Source organism: Danaus plexippus, unplaced genomic scaffold, assembly GCF_018135715.1.
Source record: "Danaus plexippus unplaced genomic scaffold, MEX_DaPlex mxdp_56, whole genome shotgun sequence".
In the NCBI taxonomy this organism is placed as follows: Eukaryota; Metazoa; Arthropoda; class Insecta; order Lepidoptera; family Nymphalidae; genus Danaus; species Danaus plexippus.
Window position 1 is genome coordinate 93,573 of NW_026869876.1, and position 21,235 is coordinate 114,807.

Genomic DNA, 21,235 nt, shown 5'->3' on the forward strand with positions numbered 1-21,235 from the left:
GGCTTTTGTATATTGTCGTGAAAGATGACAATATTGCAAAAAACGTGTTAGAACGTTACAAAAGTATTCGCAGAGTTACATGCATTCCTTTAAATAGAATAAATGTTGCTGAATTTTCTCAAGAGGTTTTAATTATTATTATTTACATATATGCAGATTTTAGAGAACGTTAAAAAAATCCTTAACCAGCAACCAGATTCAGAGAATATTATGCGCCCTCTAGATGTTATCAAGTAAGATGTAGCTGCATATGGTGATTCGTGTGACAAATAACATGAATCAAATTTACTTGTATAAATTTTGTATTTTATAGAGTAAAGTCTAAAGATTATATTAAAGCATTAACATACGTATTTGGACATTCTTACATATGTAACTCCAAAGTGCTGGGACAGCAAGTATATAAAATCTATATATAAAAAAAAAAAATTAGATATCCACTCATCCTAAAATAAAATCAGTATCTATTACGTTACAAGGAGACCAGTATAACCCTTCCGGCTCTATCAGTGGAGGATCTCAATCTGGATTAGGAGGTTTACTTTCAACTTTCACTAAGTTTAAGGATGCACAAAATGCTGAATTGAGGTTAAAAACAGAATTGAAGTAAAACGTGCTACACATAGTTTATTATTTACCAGAAACTTAAAGCCTAAACTAATCAAACTGACTGAAAAAATGAAGGAATATGAAGCATTGCAGCAAAAACTGAACATTGTGAAGTTATCTATTTTGAAGAAAGAAGTATTTCAGTGAATATATATAATCAAATTATAGGATTTTTTGAAACAATTAGAGTCAACAAACTATTCTGAAGAAGATTTTTCTCTAACTAACAAAATCAAAGAGACTGTGGCAAAATTGAAGACAATTGATGCAGAAATTGAAGAACATATTCAAATTAAAATACCTGAGCTTAAAAAATCATTGAATGAATTGCAAGTAGAAAATCGCAAATTAACTGTAATTAAATTTCAACAAAGTTTCATTAATTTGTAGCAAAAAAATTATGAAAAAGAATTGAAAGAGGCTGAAGCTAAATTAGAAAAATTTAACAAAGAATTAGCGGATATTCACAAAGTAGTAAAATAAACCTTTATCGCTTAATAGACATCTGCCGACTTCTCATTTGAATTGAGCTCTTTGGAAAATCAAGTAACTTACTGGGAAAAGGAAAATATGAATGTTAAACAAAAACTCGAAGATTTTGAAAAAGAAATTGTTAAGTTGGTAGCAGAAGAAACGAATTTGGTAATTTGCTTTTATAGCGAACATTAATTAAATTATTGGTTATATTTTTATACAATTCTTGATTTTAGAAAAAAACTTTGAGCGAGTTAACAGAAAAATATAACGAGATTAACCAACTGATTAAAGATAAAAACTCTACTGTCCGAAGCATGGAAAATCAAAAAAGTCAGCTAGAAATTCAAATATCGGAAAATGAAGCTAAAATAGCCAAAGTAGTGTTTTGATAAGCTATAAATATTTTCTTAGTTGGAAACAAAATATCAAGACATTTGCGACGTTGATTCAGAGTACAAAAAAGTATGAATTAATCAACAATATTATTCTATTACAATAGAATCAATCTTCATTGGCTCGAGAAAATCCCTGGTTATTAAATTTGGATACTTTGTACTCTGAAAAAGATTTTTCAGAAACCAACGTGAAACGTAATTTATCAAATGCCAATCATCTTTTTTAGAGATGTACGCAAAGCGTGAGGAACTTAATAATAAATTGGATCATCTTGGATTCAAAGGTCAAAAAGATGTTTCTACTACGCTTGAAATTTGGGAAAAAGAATTTGAGGTATAAATTATCGTAGAAATATATTAATAGTCATTGCAATCTAAAAAAGAGCAACTACTTCGAGATAAAAACAAATTAGAACAATTTATGGAAGAGCTAGACAGAAAGAAAATTTTAACACTAAATCAATGTTCTCAAAAAGTAAGTTATAGAAATGTATCATCACGTATATATAGGTCAATAATCATTTTAATGCAATATTTTCTGTTCTATTACCTGGAAGCGACGCCCAAATCAAATCTACTAATGAAGATGATATAAAGTTGGGATTGTATTTGACGGTATGCATAGTTTGCTTATTAGTTGATATAGGTCAAATTACATGGCACAAAACAATCATCTTTAACTGAACTTTCTGGAGGTCAGAGAGCTTTATTAGCATTTTCTTTCATTATGGCTTTATCCAAATATAAAGTAAGTTTTTACATAATTTTTAATGTTTTTAAAGCCCGCACCTATGTACATTCTTGATGAAATTGACGCCGCTTTAGATTTAAATTACACACAAAAATTAGGTATATAATTTATACAATATATATGCAAATAAGGATGCTTAATAAAAACTCAATTTCAAAATTCACAATTTATCGTTATATCTTTAAAAGAAGATTTTTTCACATATGCGGATGTACTTTTCAGGTAGTCTAAAATTACGTAACATACACTTATTAACAAAAAAATACATAAATGTAAAAATGCTTCAGAACATCATTTGTGAATGGTGCTTCCTGCGTTACAAGAATACAAAATTAAATTCACTTACAGTATTCACAGTACAACTAAAATAGTTCTAAACCTTCGTCTGAGCTAGTCTCATTGTAGCCCACACTTTCCAGTAATCTTTGCTCAATCTATAATATAAGTTAAAATTATCTTTAATACCTCATCTCTTTGCTGAACTAATCTTATTTGGCGTAGCTTTTGCCTCAATTTACGATGGCGATACATATAACAAGTTAATGTTATACCGGAAATTAATGGAAGTACCATAAGCCCAACTATTATAAATCCTATAATCTGAACAGTATCGGTGTTATCTATAAATGTATATTCCAAATAATTGATACCCAAAACAAACAGAACTTCTCCCAAGTCAATTCCATTTAACTCTTGTTTAAGAGAATAAAAACAGACATGATATTTTCTGATAAAGTTTGATCATATCTGTTATAATACCCCAGCAATCCTACACTAAGCATATTATCTTCACGCTATTATCGGAGAATTACATTCATGATTGCTTGCCTCATTAACACCTTCATTAGAATGTTCTTGGTCAAAAACCTTTAAGCTAAAAGTTCAAATATATTACAATAAAGTTTTTACTCAGTTATATTTTTTGTAAAAGTTTTTTCTATATTGAAGTTTATTGAATCAAGAACACCATTAGCTTTAGGAACATGATAATTAGCAGCTGTAGACTCAAATTGATTCATATCGTAAAAACCTGAAAAAATAATTATTATTAATATTATTATAATTATTATTGTGCAACATACCCAGACAGTTTCTGGTTTTTAAAGAAATTAAATTAGAGTTTTGATTAAAATGAAACCCTTCTATAAAAAAATATTAGATTTGAAAAAAAAAGTACCTAATGTTAAACTAAGCTTCCATCCAGGGTTAATAACTGTTCTGACTGGTAATTTTGATTGAAAGTTTCTTATTTGAATAATTGTAGAGCCTATTTAACACCATGATGTATATATTTTATTTTTGTTAATTATTTGAATACCTTCATAAAAATCTAAATAGTTTAAGAAATCAATAGTTTTTTTTTGCTTAAAGCAAACGTAAGGGTTTTTCTTGGTTGCAGATTTGAGGAAGCGAATAATTTCTTCAGTTAAACTAAACACTAATATATGTTTTTTCAGTTCATCATGTTTTTCAGATATGCTGGGTAAATAGACCAATCCTCCACATATAGTATATTGAGGAAGATTTTCAAACACTTTTGTACAATCACTACTTGCAGTATCAGAAAATGCAATGCATATGTCATCTGGAATCAAGTTAAATGCATTTCTAACGAGTAAGTCTTTAGGTAATTCGTATAGTTTGACTTTATTATATATCGATAAGTCAGTCAAACTGTTATTTTCCGTCACTAAATCAATATTACTATAAGCTGTCAGCCGTATAAAAGAATGATGTAATTTATTGAATTTATAGCTATTTGGCGACATTAATTGAATAACTTCATTTTTATTTATAAGCAAACTTTGCTCAGATATTGAAAATAAGTAGAGCCAACAGTACACAAGAAACATATTTCAATCACTCAAAAAATTTAATAATAAATCATTCGTAGATTTCACTGAAACGCTGGTTTCCTTGGTATTTTTGGATGCGATATGACTTTTTGTCAGTGATCTCAAATTATTTACGCGTTTCACTTCTGTTAGCTCTAAATTAGAGGGTTTAAAATCAATTTCATTTATCTTTGCCTCTATTTTTAGTTTTTGTGGTTTTTCCTTTGGAAACGACGGTTTTATTTTACAGTATGAAATACTTTTGCATACAAAGCATTTATGAGCCTGTTTAATTAATAAGATTAGTTTTAATTTTTTTTTTATGAACTCTATAAACTAAACGTTTGATTGTGTAACTTACAAGTTTAGGGTTTTTTTTTTTTATTTCTAGAGTCTCGCTATTTTTTGATGGTATGGAAATACTACCACAGTAATTACACTGCTTAAAATTAGTTTTATCAGACGGATTAGAGGAACGAACTAAACTAAGAGACAAATTTGGATGAGATAAAGCTAATTTATTTGCAAGCCAGAGTTTAAGATTAAATGCAGGATTCAAAAATATAGTTGTGTCTGGTTTTGAACCATTCACTATGTGTTTCTGTTGAGATCTATTTAGTTTTTTTATTGCAGTTTTTGATTTAGGAGCAGCAAAATTTATTTTGCTATGTGGATTTAAAGCAAAATTTATGTTGGAATTCGACGATATTAACTTTTTTTTTACTTGCTGCAGGAACGTCATTACCTCAAAATTATTCGAATAATTTGAAATATTGTTTTAGGCTCCTTTAATTTTAAAATTTCATACCATCACAGTATTTCTGTTTACATTGAAACATACTTGTCACTTTAGTAACGCTATGCTAATAATATTACAATAATGTGCAATTTTTAGATTTTGCGGCATTCACATAACACAATATTAAGAAAATCGCTCAAAGAACAATAAAGAAATTATTTCACAATAAAAATACCAGATAAGCAAAGCTTTTTACGTAACTTCAAAAATATAAATACTCGCAATAATCTAAGAAATTTAGAGTCGCATAAGGTTTTTTCTGAGCTTTGAGTATTTGTTCAGTTTTATATGTTTTCTTCATTAAAAAAAGTTTGTGCAACTTTTTGCATAATTGAAAAAATTGTTTTAAGAATAAATTAATATATAGATATTGATACTAAACATGTGAATTTATGATCAGATCTACTATTAGCGGCGTTATATTATTGCGTCATAATTATTTTAGTTTTGTAAATTTAGTCATAATATTTTTTTAAATTCATAAAATGGTAATTCTATCAGCTTAAGAATTATTAGATTAAATTTATTGGAATTCATAGTATTATGATTTAGTTAGTCGATTTAAATTATTAATTCATAAAAACTAAAATTTAAGAGTAATTGTAACTCAAGAAGCAATGGATCAATTTATAGACGTCTACCACGACGACCTGCTTTTCTACGTGTAGAATCAGTAGGTATGGGTGTAGCATCCTCAATTCTTCCTATTTTCAAGCCTGCACGAGCTAAAGCACGGAGAGCTGCTTGAGCACCTGGTCCTGGGGTTTTAGATTTGGTGCCACCACTTGCTCGAAGCTTAACGTGAACAGCAGTAATACCAAGTTCTTGGCATCTTTTAACAACATCTTGAGCAGCCATCATAGCGGCATACGGAGATGATTCATCTCTATCGGCTTTTACCTTCATACCCCCAGTAACTCGTACTATAGTTTCTCTTCCAGATAAATCTGTCACGTGAATAAAGGTGTCATTAAATGTTGCGTATATATGTGCAACTCCAAAAACATTTTCGCCATCAACAGCCTTTGGCCCTAGATTTACAACTTCTGCTGGTTGTTTAGTTTTTTTAGGAGCCATAGCGTATTATATTATTGTTTTCGGTAATCCTTTCAATACAGGATCAATACAGAATTCCAGATGTCCCATTAATAACAATTGTAAACATATTAAAATAGTAATAAGTTTAACACAACTATGATATATTGACATTATAGTAAAATTTTTAATAAATGATTATTGTTAAGTTGTAACTTTATCACATTTTTTTACATTGTATGGTTTTTATACATTTTATAGTTATAGCTGTATTTGATGTGTGAATGCGTAACGATTATATGTCAAAAATATAAACCAACCACAAATGTATAATGCAGACGATATGTGGCTGAAATATGATTAAAAAATATTGATATGATTGATACAGCTCAGTTAGGACAATTAAAAAGCTATCCATCTGCGTTAAACTTATTACCATATGTTTATCCTAAACCATCAACAATTGACCAGTTTCAAAATGGCTTCATTATTCCAACAAGGAGTCCCAAATACACAATAATTGAACCTCTTATAGAGAGTAAAATTCCAGTTGAATCAGCTTTATTTAAGAACAAAAATAATGATATTAAAGATTTAATATTGTCAAAAAAGTCTGATTTAAATCAAAGTGACAAAGTATTGATGTTACCAAACGGTGAAATGATTTCTCAAACCAATGTACTAGTTCAAATTGAATCGGAAAAAGACCCAAACTATAGAGCGTTTATGTCCTTATCAGATTTACTTAAAAGATATTATGCTTTAGATAGAGTTTACAAATATTTAAAAATAGAGAACGAATCCCTCATAAATCAGGTAATGAACGTATAATATTGCAAATATTATATAAACTTATAATATTATTAATAATAATTAATTAAATCTTATTAATATTTTTTTCAGATTCAAGAAATAGCTTTACAACACGATTCCAATAATTTGACTAATAATGACACTTATAGCAACAAATTTGATTTAACTCCCAACGAGCAAACTATCAAAAATCCAGTTCCAAGCTCGGCAGTTAAAACGATTGCACTAATAGAAACGCCTAAATCGGCGAATTTCTGTTTTGAAAATAAAGAGTCCACAGCTGAAAGTAAACAGCATGAAAGAACTCCATCAGACCCACAATCTTATAAAAACTATTTTCTGAGAAACTCCGATATTGGTGATTTAAAAGAAATAGTAAATGGATCTAGGAATTATGTTACAGCCAAAGATTTGGCTACATTACTCAAATTAAAAGACCAACTTTTACCAAGTTTATATCAGCCGTACAATTACAATAGAAAAATTAAAACGTTTAAGAAACTTATTGTAAAAAAATCATTGAAACCAATGGCTAGTAATAGTTCTCCTTCTTATTTGAAACCAACTGCGTCATCTTTAAAAATGGCTAGAAAAACAACTAATAATAAATTGACTAGTGTATAATACACAAGCACACTGCGCAAACAATTTTTTTTTTAATTCATGCATTGTTAAAACAAGTTAAAAAACATAAACTTCAATCATGTTGCAATAGCAAGTTGTAAAATATACGTAGTTAAAAAAATATATAAATTGAAAAGTGACAGGTACACTACTAATAATAGCTGAAATAATCAAATTTTTTTTCAAACCATTTCCATGCAAGTAAGGTCAAAAAAGGTTTTGTTTATTTAACTAGTTCTTCGTTCTTTGATTTTTGATGAGTAGATCCGAAAGCAAGTTGAAAAGTGAATCGCGCAAGGTGAATTCTTCATTAGAAAGACAGCGCAAATCGAGAAAAACTCGTTGGGGACAAGTAAATGTTATGTTACATATATTTTGTCATATTAGTCTGCTTGTGTTTCTGGTTTTGAAACAAAAGTTGATGCTTCAAAAAGTGTATCTGAACAGAATGATGCCCCAAAAGTTAAAGAAATTCAAAAGGAAAATGAACCGATAAAAGACAACAATGTTTCAATGTCATCTGAAGCAGCAAAAGCTGCTATTGAAAAAGCCAAACAAGCTCTTGCATTGCAAAAACAAGTCCAAGAGCAAATGAAAAATTTAAAGGCTGCAGCAGCTAGCCGTGCATCCAGTCAAAGTAATCCTGTCGCTGCAGTAGTCCGTTTACTTCCTTCTGCCAAACCCTTAAGGTTTGATCGGTTAGGACGGGAAATTGATGCAGAAGGAAAAGTTTTAGATGTTAAACCTATTGCTCGATCCACTCTTAAAGTTAATATAAATAAGGAACGTGAAAGAAAATTGAAACAAGTATGATATTATTACTAATAAAATTGATACAATAAAAATATATATATATATATATATATATATGTATTAATCTTATTGCTTTTGTTAGGCTACAGTTAATACACGTATAGATAGAACTCTTACAAACCCTGCTTTAAATAAATGGTTTGATTCTAGTCTTCCCGCCAATTCTAAGGTAAATAGTTTTGTTAAAATTAAATATCGTATTAGTTACGCAGAAAAGGGCTATCTTTTGTTGAAAAAGGCTATTATGCTGACAAGGAAAAAATGCTTCAAACAAGAGAATTAACCAAGACTTTAGGTTATAAATTACTTACGCCTGAATCTAAAAAAGAGCAAAAGTTAAGGGACGCCGCTACACAGCTAATTTTTGATAAAATAAAGTCGCTGCATAGTGACAATGGTGAACAAGTTGATGAAGCTGATGTGATAATGGATGACAGTATAAATCCTAATCACATGGCTTTGGGTGAAAAAGCTCCCAAGCAACTCGAAGAGGAAGAACAAAAATTAGAAGACAGATCCACATATAGACAGGAAGCTCTTCATTCATTACAGCGCAGGCAAGTTGGTATAATACCCGATGTTGAATGGTGGGACCAGCCTTTGTTAAAAAAAATTTCTGACGACGAAGAAAATGTAAACCAAGATTTCCCGTATATCATAAATGAAGTAACTTTTTTTATCAATTATGTAATTTTCAGTCAATTATAAATGATTATGTTGAGCATCCTGTTCCAATTGAGCCAGTAGTTGATTTAGCTAAACCTGTTCCGCCAACACTTTATTTAACAGCTAAAGAGCAAGAAAAATTAAGAAGACGAAAACGTCAAGAAAAGGAACGTGATAAACGTGATAAAATACGAATGGGACTTATACCGCCTCCACCACCTACTGTTAGACTATCTAATCTTGCCCGTGTCCTTGGTAAAGAAGCCGCAGCTGAGCCTTCACGCATTGAGAAAGAGGTTTTAAAGCAAGTCGAAAAACGAAAAAAAGACCATGAAGAACGGAACAAGGCGAGAAAACTTGATGCAGAAGCTAAGCGAAAAAATACAATAAACAAATGGACTAAGATGCCCCATGAATCTGATGTACCAGCTGGTGGAGCTGAAGTCCGTCTTTTTGCAGTTTCCTCTCTAACCAGTAGCGCTCATCTGTTTAAAGTGGATAAAAATGCTCAACAATACCACGTTACAGGAGCTTGTATACTTTGCCCACAAATTGGAAATATGATAGTTGTTGAAGGTAATTTTATAACTGAATGGGTGTAATAGCTTTTATGGATGTCACTGATATATAAACGGTTTTGTTATTTTTTTAGGAAGTTCTAAAGCGTTAAAAAAATACACAAATTTACTACTCCGACGTATAAAATGGCATATTACAACTGATGGAACTTCAGCGAAACCTTTTGAAGATGTTGTAAGTATTCAATTGTATTGAATGTGTTTTTTGATAGATTAATGATCCACAAGCAAATTTGGAAGATAACTCAGCTTACTGCCGGCTGCTTTGGCAAGTAGGAAATAACTTACCGGTCATTAATATATTAGGGTGTAGTAAAAACAAGATCGTTCAAACAATGGAAAATTTACCCGTGTAAGTCTGAATCAGAAATCAAAAAAGTATTGATTGATCGGAATTCAGTAAGAACTCTTAATTAATTCTATAAATTTTAGGATTTTTATTGGGATATGTTTCAAAAACTACACATTTTTGAAAAGCACAGTCTTTAGATATTGGCCAATACACAAGGTCGAAATAAATAGAAATGTAGCGAAGTGCTTGATCTTATATTGTTGCAAATGTTAAAGAAATTTTGCATAAGCTTGCGAGAAGACCGCTGAGAGTGTTAAAAAATAACCATTAATCACCTTATCTGTAACTTGGAAGATACTCCGTCTAACATTAAATATTGATACTGACTAACTGTCTGTTATGTATAATGTATATGTGCAATAAAGATCACCTTTAAATATTCTAGACACAAGGCTTCAGCCATGTCATTTCTTCGCAGTAAAGTTTTCATTACAGAAACGATGTCATTTGGGGAATAACCGTTAGTCAAAAGCTCACATGTTGTGTCAAAGGCATGTCTCCATTTAGATTCCATACAACTGTTAATAATAACTTTGACTATTTCTGGAGGCGGAATATCACAAACCTTACATAAGTGGTCATATTTGTTCAACAATTTACTTTGATAACATTTTCTTTATTCACAAAACTGAATCCAGCAGCAGTAGATTGCAAATTATTGATGGCCTAGTAACTTTAAAAAAGATTCTTTTTTGTATTACATTCCTCATATCTCCCTCGGCAGTAAATACCAAAGTATTTAAACCATCTTCATCGTATTGTATATTTTCTTTTTCACAAATAAATTTCAGATGTTCGAGTATCTAATCATATAATATATAAACTGATGCTAACTTCATTATCTTTTAGCTTAGAAAATCTTAAAATCGCGCACCGACTTTGTATTGGTTCTATTATTTTGGTGGACTCGTTACAAGCTAATGCAAATCGAGTTGTATCTGTATACATTTCCATCAATCTACGTAAAGCCTATCTCCCTAGTTTTATTATATGCGTATTTCTGACTTGTTGAGCTCCTTCAGTCATAGAATCTACTTCATCTAATATAATTATTTTATGTTTTCCCGCGGGAAGATCAATGCGAGTTTTAGTAAATGCTTTAATTTTATTCCGTACAACGTCTATTCCTCTAATATTGATGTACGATAAGGTTGTATAACAAACCGGTCATCAGATGCGTTTAACTCAATAACAGCTTTTTTATAAACAGGTCCCAAAAGCTCTCTAGCTAGCGCCAATACACTAGTCGTTTTTCCAGTTCCAGGAGGGCCCTTGATTATAATGAAATTTTTTTATAAATAACATTTTATATATTCGTTAGAACAGTTTTTCAAATGTGTATACTATACCGCTAAAAGTAGATTAGGAATGTTTCCAGTTTCTGTAAAATAGTTTAATCTGCTAATCACATATTCATTCCCTTTAACTTCAGATAACTTGCTAGGTCTATATTTTTCAATCCATATATCTATCATAGTGTTCCTAATATAGTAAGATTTCCTAATAACATATTATTTTATATTTTTGAGCAAAAACCTACGTACAGACAATCAAAAATTTCGCAACTTTAAAATATAAATGTAAATCTATCATTTTATATTATTTTGTTTTTCTTAATAATAAAGCCCAATTGATAAAATCAGTATAAAAGTCTTCAATAAAAATATTATTGAACTTATTACAAAGATTTATTAACTCCTCTTTGGTGAAAAAATGTATATATCGATAAAGTAACTGGAGGGGTTGTTTTTCATTTTCATTTATACCCATTCTTGTTTGATAAATCCACGGCATTAACACTGAAAAGAAAGTACTAAATCTGCGAAACTAACCATCTGGGGAATTTTCGTATTCATGAGGTCTTTTTTCAAAAGCCCTAATTATAAATAGCAAGCAAGGATTTAGCTACCAGACGTAAAGTATTAGTAAACCATTGACTCGTAAGCATCTTAGCATATCATGCAAAGCGGCAATTCTTCATTTAATTGCAAAATAAAAGTTTTTTTACCTGTCTTCTTCATTAGATAAGTGATGCAATACTGCTAAAGATAGACATACATCAATTGAATCTGATTTGTTCTTATTCAAACTATTGAAAGTTACCTGATTTTATAGGAAGTTCAGTACAATCAGCTAAAATGCCATCTCTTTTTTCTCTTTGGGATATTTTAAGTAACTCTAAACTTCTGTCTAATCCAATATAAACTGAATTCTTTGGTAAACACGCTGCATATCTTCCATTTCCACAACCCACGTCTAAGATAATTTGTCCAAAAGTTAAGTTTCTTAAAATATTTGCAATTTTCGGCCAAGGAGTGTGTCTAATTTATTATTTATGTTTTTTGAAACCACGATTACCTTGTATGAGAAAAATGATTAGCAATTTTATCGTATGTTTTATGAACATGTTCTAGTTCGAATTCCCGTCCTTTCTTGATAGTTGGCTTACATTCACTGGATAGAAACACCAGTTCTGTGACATTAACTTCACAAATAAATGAGTTTACCTTCATTTTTTATGAGTCTAAGCCAAACAAAATACCCGACTTCTTTTTTTTCAGAAGTATTTGGTCCATAGCAAATTTTAAAACAAGCTTCCTTTTTAAAAGTTAACGATTCAAAAGGCTGTAGAACTAAATCAAACCCATCAAATTCAAGATTATCAAAATCAGAAGACTCTAGACGCAAACGGATAGGAAAATTATTGATATTAAAACATGTTATAACTTCCTAATAATGTGCGATGTTTCTACTACATAAGTACTTCAAAAGTTTTGGGACAAACTGCATATAAATCCATTGACAGAAAATTATTTCGAGATAGATTTAATATTGTGGCTTGATTAGGTAATGAAAAGTTTGAGCCCCAGCATAAATTTTGAACATTACATAAAAAACTGTTTGTAAAAAAATCATGTAAATTGCTGAAAATGCATGATTTATGATTTAGCTGATAAATTTTCCCGTTTGGCTTAATTGCTTTTCCTAGATTTATTAACTTATTATATTGCGAAATATTCTTCCAATCAACTTGTTGGACTCTGGAGGCAAATAAATCCGAGTCTTTTGTCGTCCATGGAAGCTTTTGCAAGGAGCCATATAAAGCATCGGAATGGCTACTTTCCTTAATAGGTTTGAAAAATATAAATGGTTCAACAGATTTTTGTATAATCAAGTACTTGACATTGGTATCTAATTTAGCAATTAATTTATTTATGTTTGTACCATTTATTTCGTTACTGACTGTATATACATTACTATTTAGCTTTATAGTTTTTTTTGTTAATTCAGCAAATGATACTTTTTTAATGTCAGGAAAAAATTTAAGTTGTTTTTGTGTGTTTTTAACTTCATCATGAAATATAGAGGAACTTTCAATATCTTTGAACGTTATGAATATATCAGAAGTAGTTGGAACTACTTGAATCTGAACTATATCTTTAGACTGTGAAAACTCCGAAAGAGATTGTTCTGTAGCTGGTTCGTATACATTTAATTTAATATATACATGTTTTGTTATTTTATCTTCAACTGGTCTTTAGTTATATAGAAATCAAAAAGTCAACTTACCTGCAATACTCTCGAGCTTTTTTCAAAAATATTATAGTTTTTGGCATCTATAAGGTCTGTAAAAAAAAAAAACAAATAATTTAATTTTCCGACTGGCTTAGTAATTCCAGCTTCTTTATCTACAGCCAATTGGAACTTTTTTTCAGATTAGTGATTCACAATAATGTTATTTGTTTATACATATATACATATATATATACGAAAATATAAAAAACGATAATAGAACTAATCCTCAATTTGTGTATCTTTGGTTTTGCGTTTTTTTTGCTTATTGTGTTTACTTTTCTTTGTTGTCGATTTACTTCGCTTTTTTCCAATTCTTGCTGAAATTGGTTCGTCAAATTTACCGAAACTAGCGGTAGCGGTACTAACCCTACAAACATTTTTTTTTTTCCCTCATTTACTTATTGCGTAGGTCTTCAATCATAGTTTTGGATTTTTTGGATCCTATTTCTACACTAGCTATTCCTGTAGCTGAATTTCTTTCCACAGCATTTCTTAAAGTGTTAAGTTGGTGCTTTGATTTTTTCAAGGTTTCTTTTTCTTTTCGTGCTTGTATTGCAGATCTTAAATCTATATATACATTAAATTAATTAATTATTTAACTATTCAATTATTGATATCAAAAAATATAATAATTTATTAATGCAAAAAGATAAATCACAATAATTTAATTATTTGTTAATGAAGTTACACAGACGTTGCAATCTAAACAAAATTTGTTGGATATATTCTTGGTTTTTTATGATAAATCATTTCATGTAATTGTTGAACATATATCAAATTAAAATAATTATATTAGATTTTTATAAAAAAAAAATTATAATTATCAAATAATAATTTTATTATTAAATAATTTGCAAACTTATAAAATATAGTAAAATTTAAATTAATTATTATATTATTCATTACCTTCATCGGGTTTTAACTCAAATATAGCATTTTCGGCTTTTCTTTTTTTTGATAAAGAATTTTTAGATCCCCATCTGGGTATCCATTCCCTAGTAGCTTCATCCCATACAAATCTAGATTTCTTTTTTTTAAAAATTTTATTTTCTTGAGCGAATTTTTCCCAGCGTGTTTTTGTTGTAACAGAGGGTATCTGAATAATCATACATGTTCAAAATTTCAGCAATATTTTGTTGGAAAAAAATAAAAAAACTTACTTTACGCTGCCTAGGCAATATAATTGAGGATACTGTTGGTAATACAAGAACTCGTCCTTCATCACTTCTTTCACTTGGTAATTTAATTAATTCTTTCAAAAAATTAGAAACCTTTTTTTCAGCATCTTTCTTTACTCTAGAAACAAACATGTGAATAAAGTTTAACTGACTAACGCTTCAGGATCTTTGAATGACTCATAATTTACTCGAGCAATATCGATAGCTGCCAAATTATGGAAACAGACCGCAGAAAAATCTGGATTAGATGAAATAACGTCTGTCATCTTTAATAGGTCCAAAGCTGTCAATTGAAGCTAAATTGAACTTGTTAATGTTTAGTAGTCAAATAATCATAAATACTTTCAAAATAGTAAATTTTAAAGTAATTAAATACAAAATAATAAAAACCTTTTTTTATGATATAATTTATTCTGGCTTGATCATGCTTATTTCTTCTACTTCATATGCTATAGCTACAAGTATTTGGACGAGCCATGCTAATAATAAAACAAATGATGACGTTGCGAGCCCTAGTCCAAGTGCTATTTTATAGCAAGAATTTTTCGACAAACAACCCTAAAATAATTGATATCTTTAGAATATTAGTATTAACAGATAAAGATCGACAAAAGCAAACGTCAGTCATGATTACAGCTAATCAGGGAAGTAATATACAGAAACTTAATAATTTTTTTCAAGTGATTAATTACATGCTACAAAAAAAAAATTTATGCATAGATATAAACGATGAGGTAACAGTCAGATTCAAGAGCGAGTTTATTCACAAGAATAAGCGCAGTGATTATTTTTGATGCATTGGCTTCGATTGACGTTTAGGTTTTTTATTTTGAGGAAAAAACCGTTTTTTTTTTATTGGCTGTGAAGTGGATTTTAACAAAGGGCTAATTTTGTTTCTTAATCCAGTTTTTTGATGACGTTTAGAGCTAATGACTTTTAAATTGTGTACAATAACTTACGGTAAAAAAGCAAACGAAGAATTAGGTTTTCTTTTATATCTGAATGGCTTTTCAGATTCATTTAATTTCATGATTGCTTCTTGTATTGCTGAAGGTGTTGTGACATTAGCTAAATCATTCTTAAAGTAGCTTGGTACAAACTTTAGATGTGTTTTGTCACTACTTTTACTCTGAATTACAACAAAATATTAAACTACGAATAATTATAGTGTTTATGGTATTGTTTATTGTTCATTACAGATTGTAAGGGTTTTATAGATTTAAGCAAGATTTGTTCTTCTTTAGGATTAAACTTAAGAAACTCATTCAATTTCTTATTTTTCAATAATTGCTGTCGTATATCACTTGCACATATATTATTTAATTTTTTTTTTGTAATTGACTTCAACACGTCTTCCACTCTATACCGAAAACATTCAATGCTAGAAATCTCTATTCCCAAATTTCTTATTTTAGATTGCTGCGTCATTTTATGCTGCATGATCTGAGAGAAACATCAGATTAAATATTATTTACTTCTTTGAATATTTTCAATTCTTCTACGTTATCTCTTAATACTAAAGTTAGAGCTACACCTTCTGAATTAGCTCTTCCTGCTCGTCCAATTCTATATATCTTCAATATAATCATTTAATTATACCTATGGGTATAATGGTTCACAGTATAAGGAACGTCAAAGTTTATAACAGATCCTACATTCTGAAAGTCCATGCCACGGTAAATGCCATAATTTTCGTCTTTCTAAGTATTAACGCTATTCATCATATAATTCTTTACTTTTTTTTTATGAGGTTTTGATTTTTTTGATGGAGCGTCTAATACTTCATCTTCCTCATCTTCAGCTAAAATTATTCTTTCATCATCAACTTGAATTTTTTCATCAGCAACTATCAAAATATTCACTAATCCTTGATTAAAACTTCCTATGATATTTTTCCTCAAAGAAAATGGAATAATTGGCGACAAAATAACCGATTTAATCGAAAATGAGTTAAAAAATAAAAGTAGTTTGTACCCTCTTATACACAATTTACAGCATTAAAGAGTCTTACGTTTGAATTTTATTAATGAAGATCACACATTTCATTGGTAGTAAAGATAATGTGATTAAACTATATATTATCAAAAATTTATCGTTCAAATCTGATTCCAAGTAATACTCAAGTAATTTGGATGACGTAATTCGTCCTCCTGCTTCTGTAATTTCGTCTTCTAATTTGATAAGGACAGGTTTGTGCAATACAAGCGTTTTAAGTTGAGTAACCTATAAAACATCGCATAATTGAAGTTAGACGTCTATTAAATATGTATTCATGCACAGTAATATTTATGACTTAAACATAAGAAAAAAATTGTACCTTTTATTCTTATTTCTATTTATTATGTATACAAGAAATTATGTATTTTTAACTGAGCAAGAATTTATTTATTAGCATACGTTTTCAGATAATGTTGCAGAGCATAATATAGTTTGGCATCTACTGTCTGTATTCTTAAGATTCTTAAACAAGAATTCGATTTCTGGTTTGGTTCCTAAATTTAGCAAAGCATCGGCCTCGTCAAGCACTATCAAGGATGTATTAAAAAAACTAGAGATGGGTTTTTCTATGCATTTGGATCGCTCTTTTAAATATGCCACAAATGATTTTGGAGTAGATATAGATATTACAGCTGGTGCATTATGTGCCAAGAACGCGATATTTCTATTAATTTGTTGAATAGAAATATATGAGTCCGTATAAAAATTCAACTTTTCTAGTAAAGTAGCTAGCTAAAACTTTATAGTTTTTAATAGCAAATTACTTGATCGCATAAATCACTTGCAGGAACTAATATCACACATTGAAGAGGATAAGGTTTATTTTCCAATAATTTCTGTAGAATAGGAATAGCATAAGCCAAAGATTTTCCTGAACCAGTTCTTGCGCGTATCAAAACATCATTATTTTTTAGAATTATTGGTATAGCTTGTGACTGTATTATAGTTGGATTTTTTAGTCTTAATTTTTCTTTAATAGATCTCAATAATCTTTCATCTAGTGTTGCAATAGTTTCAAATGTTTTTTTAGTATCCAAAAATCCGTTATCTTTTTCTTCTTTGTCTAAAATTTACATGTATAATAATTATGTTTACATGTACTGTGAAAGCATGTATAATAATTACAATTTTAAAAATAATATCCATGCAAACTATACCGTCTAAATTATCCGTTTCAATATTTTCATTTTTCACTTCTTCACTGGGTTTTTCTGATTCAGAATTATATTGTTTTTTTTTTTTGACTGATTTTTCAATTGCCATCCATCAAAAGATTGTTAAGGATCCTTATGATATAGGTTCATTAAATTTTATAAATTAATTATATTAAAACACTTCAAAATATAATGTAAAAAAACTCTGAAACATTTATTTCATTATTCACTGAGCAGTATTGAAGAGATTTGTATCACAAAATATAGCCGATACATAAACAATTTATAGCATGGATTAAATTGTTACTTTATTACTGTATAGGTTAAAACTTTAAAATTTGACAAACTTTTTTCATTAAAGCTGCTAGTTTTCTTATTTATATAGCATTTATTAATGCTATATAAGTTGCAAGATAGTAAAACTCATAGTATATGTACAATTTATCTATTATATATAAAGTCGTCATACCGATTCAAAAATTAAATAAAATCTAATTTACAAATATTTTTCAATTAAATCTTTTGATATATTTACAAGTTGATATATATTCTCAACTATATATTTTGAAAAATACTCAAATATATACTTAAATCAGCAGAAGTACCTCTTAATCAGGTATGACATCATTATCTAAATTTCAGCTTGATTCACCCGCTGTGACACTCTTGAGCCCAGAAGCTATCAGTAATGTTCCCTTTAACGGTTTCGAAATATCAAGAGTGAGATGCCAAATACATCCTTCAGTAATTATATCCATGCTCAATGCACATAATCGCCTGAGTGAATTATATGGATTTGCAATTGGGACTTTACTTGGTAGCGTATCTATTGACCCAAATAATATTAACAATAATGGAGTGATTGTTGATATTGCTGACTGTTTTGCCAATCCTTTTCATTACGATTCCGCTTCTAATTCTCTGAACATTCAAAGAGAGCCTCATGAATGGATGCTTCGTTTACGTGAAAAAATAAATCCAAAATTAGTTGTTGTAGGATGGTAGGTCAATTTTCAGAATAGTCGAACATAAATAAATAACATTTTTAATTATACACATTTCTTTGTTAATTTCGTGTATAATTTGTATGTTTCAAATTAGGTGCTGCACCAGTAGATCCATGACATATCCAACAGCTATAAGTGAATGGGCTCAAATAGAACAGAAAACAAGTCGGTTTTTTCCCACAAAACTACTTCCTGAACCTGTTCATTTGTTGATTGATCCATTGTTTACAAATAGTGATAGCTTACTTGGAGGAACAAAAGTATAATAGTATATATTGAGACATTTATTAGGCTTATGTCTGTGGCTCTTTGAGAGCTTTATTTCATGAAGTTCGGATACAGCTTACTATCAACCCAGCAGATGTCCCAGGAGGTAGATTATTTATATTATTTATTTCGTTTCAGTTTCTGATATGATTAAAACAACACTGTCATCTAATATTGAAGAAAATGATGTAGAAAATTATATTCCGAATAGACAGAAAACCCTTAAAACAGCTTTGACAGAATTGAAAAAATTATTGAACCATGCTATTGAATATGTGACATTAGTTAATGTATGATAATGTCTTTAATTATATATGAAAACAGGAGAAAAAAATTCCAGCAGATCCTCAAATTGGCCGCAAACTGATGGAAGCCGTCTCCGTGAAAACATTGCTACCCAAAAAACAATTAAAAACTTTACTCGAAGAATCAATACAAGATAATTTATTGATAGCTTATCTATTAAATTTGGCTCGTTTGCAGTTTATAGTAGCTGAAACTATTGCAGGTGTTTCAAACCAGCAACAATAATATAAAGTTTCAATATTTTTTACGCGTTCAAAAAACTTTAGTTTCAGAGTTATTTAACTGCGTTAGTAAAATATTTTATTTTATCCTCAACTTTGTCTGCTATAATGCTCATCACACTAGCTCTAAGGTCATATTCAATAATTCAAATTTGATATAATTACTTTTCTCTCAATACATAGTCAACTCCAGAATTAGTAAGAGCGGTTTCTCCAGTATTTATCTTTATAATATCAAAAAACAAAACACCTTTACTTCAATTATTGTAGCTCCTGCTCTTTTGGCGTACAATGGTAATAAAGAACAAGGTACAACACTTGAGCTTGTACCTATAACCTAATTTTCATAATTTAAGGTGGTTTATTGTTGAATACCAATAATAAATCACAATTATCAACTTCTTTTTCTGCTTCATGAACGACGGAAGAATTTGTGGCCTCTCCCAATAATATAACACTTGGCTTTAGCACATGATTGCACGTTGTACACTATTTATTTAAATTATTTATAATTCATACTCTAAGGGGTAAGGTTTTTCTTAAATCTTCATTTTGAAACAACTCTTTTTCCAAAACTCTTTTAAAACCGCAATTTATACACTCAGCCTATAAAATGTCAAGTAAAAAAACATGTCATTAAATTAAACTATTACCTGTTCAAGATTTCCGTGAAATTCGATAACATTTTGACTTCCTGCAGCATGGTGTAAATGATCAAAGTTCTGCCATAAATAATAGAAGAACAAGCATTACTTGTGTTATGACACAAGCTACTTTCTGCAATTTTTCTAATTTACTCAGACCAATATGGCAGCCATTTGGTTTTGGATTCAAATTCTGCAATTCATAAACAGTATAGTTAAACAATGTGCTAGTATGGTTTTTAATAATACAAATAATCAAAATTAATTAATTCACTAAATTTGAATTATTCTGGTTGTCATAGATGCACAATAATTTTATAATTGTTTCATATTTTACAGTTTTAAAATCTGTGATTAATTTCCACAAATGCTCTGGAGCTGTTCTAAATCCTTCGATAGTACCACATAGTTGAATATCATGACTGTAGTACTTATAACTTAATACATAAACCTGACGTAGCCCATATCCCTGTACGCACATCACGAAAAGTAGGTATGGAACTCTCTTGTGAAGCGCCAGCACCTGTTATTGCAACACATCGACTGAAAATTTATTCTTAATTATGTTATTATTTCACCGAGATTCAAAAATTTTATTCACAACGCCATCTATGTCCAAAAATTCTGTTTTATTTCCTTGCAAATCTGGGCATAAATAGTCGTATAAATTATACTTCATAATATTATTTAATTGTCTCAGAAAATTTATATTTATGAACACCCGATTATTTAGACTTGTGACATAATAATTACATTTTATTAATAAAGTATATAAAAACTTTAAATTGCAAATAAACTACATTTATAACTTTTCAATAATCTAATTATTGTCTCTAATAAAATAATTACAAATAATTCACATATATATATTTTTATGAAAAAAATTATATACTAAATATATATATTGTCAAAATGACTCCCACCCCAAATTATAATAATAAATAAGTTACAACATCGCTATAATAAATATATTATGGAAAAGGCTCATTTTATTTTTTTTTTTATTTTTTGAATTAGCTTAATTGAATATACACCGCATTAACATTGATTGTACTAATACGTCTTTTTTTATGCATTTATATACGTACATTTAAATCTATATAAATATATATACAATCATATTTTGATACATGTATA

At 29.3% G+C, this 21,235-nt stretch overlaps 3 protein-coding genes and 2 long non-coding RNA genes across 5 annotated transcripts; 1 reads left to right on the forward strand and 4 right to left on the reverse strand.

Annotated features, from left to right (window-relative positions):
- Window positions 1-5,473: 5,473 nt before the first annotated feature.
- On the reverse strand, window positions 5,474-5,978 carry LOC133320759 (uncharacterized). The gene has a single exon (XM_061529352.1). The coding sequence runs from the start codon at window positions 5,941-5,943 to the stop codon at window positions 5,494-5,496; it is 450 nt and encodes a 149-aa protein (XP_061385336.1). The 5' UTR covers window positions 5,944-5,978; the 3' UTR covers window positions 5,474-5,493.
- Window positions 5,979-10,018: 4,040 nt separating this feature from the next.
- Window positions 10,019-13,686, reverse strand: LOC133320756 (replication factor C subunit 2-like; the record flags this gene model as incomplete). The annotated part of the gene is made up of 9 exons (XM_061529350.1): window positions 10,019-10,081; window positions 10,118-10,312; window positions 10,348-10,413; window positions 10,449-10,550; window positions 10,582-10,716; window positions 10,753-10,876; window positions 10,912-11,018; window positions 11,097-11,215; window positions 13,665-13,686. Coding segments are annotated over 9 exons (933 nt in total), but the record flags the coding sequence as incomplete, so codon positions are not given.
- LOC133320758 (uncharacterized) lies at window positions 11,939-12,338 on the reverse strand. The gene is made up of 3 exons (XR_009753914.1): window positions 12,255-12,338; window positions 12,106-12,220; window positions 11,939-12,068 (listed from the first exon to the last, which is right to left on the reverse strand). It is a non-coding gene; the product is annotated as an uncharacterized LOC133320758 (long non-coding RNA).
- A 2,317-nt stretch (window positions 13,687-16,003) lies between the features above and the next one.
- Window positions 16,004-16,367, reverse strand: LOC133320751 (uncharacterized). Its single transcript, XR_009753913.1, has 3 exons — window positions 16,238-16,367; window positions 16,101-16,201; window positions 16,004-16,067 (listed from the first exon to the last, which is right to left on the reverse strand). It is a non-coding gene; the product is annotated as an uncharacterized LOC133320751 (long non-coding RNA).
- Window positions 16,368-18,271: 1,904 nt separating this feature from the next.
- On the forward strand, window positions 18,272-19,458 carry LOC133320757 (uncharacterized). Its single transcript, XM_061529351.1, has 3 exons — window positions 18,272-18,654; window positions 18,755-18,920; window positions 19,252-19,458. The coding sequence occupies exons 1-3, from the start codon at window positions 18,272-18,274 to the stop codon at window positions 19,456-19,458; spliced, it is 756 nt and encodes a 251-aa protein (XP_061385335.1).
- Window positions 19,459-21,235: the final 1,777 nt, after the last annotated feature.

What these genes read in the sequence shown, in the direction of transcription:
- LOC133320759 (XM_061529352.1), bottom strand. Translation starts at nt 5,943, where the DNA reads ATGGCTCCTAAAAAAACTAAACAACCAGCAGAAGTTGTAAATCTAGGG.
- LOC133320757 (XM_061529351.1), top strand. Translation starts at nt 18,272, where the DNA reads ATGACATCATTATCTAAATTTCAGCTTGATTCACCCGCTGTGACACTC. An exon ending in AAATTAGTTGTTGTAGGATG is followed by an intron (nt 18,655 to 18,754) that starts GTAGGTCAATTT and finishes GTTTCAAATTAG; the next exon opens with GTGCTGCACCAGTAGATCCA. An exon ending in GCTTACTTGGAGGAACAAAA is followed by an intron (nt 18,921 to 19,251) that starts GTATAATAGTAT and finishes ATATGAAAACAG; the next exon opens with GAGAAAAAAATTCCAGCAGA.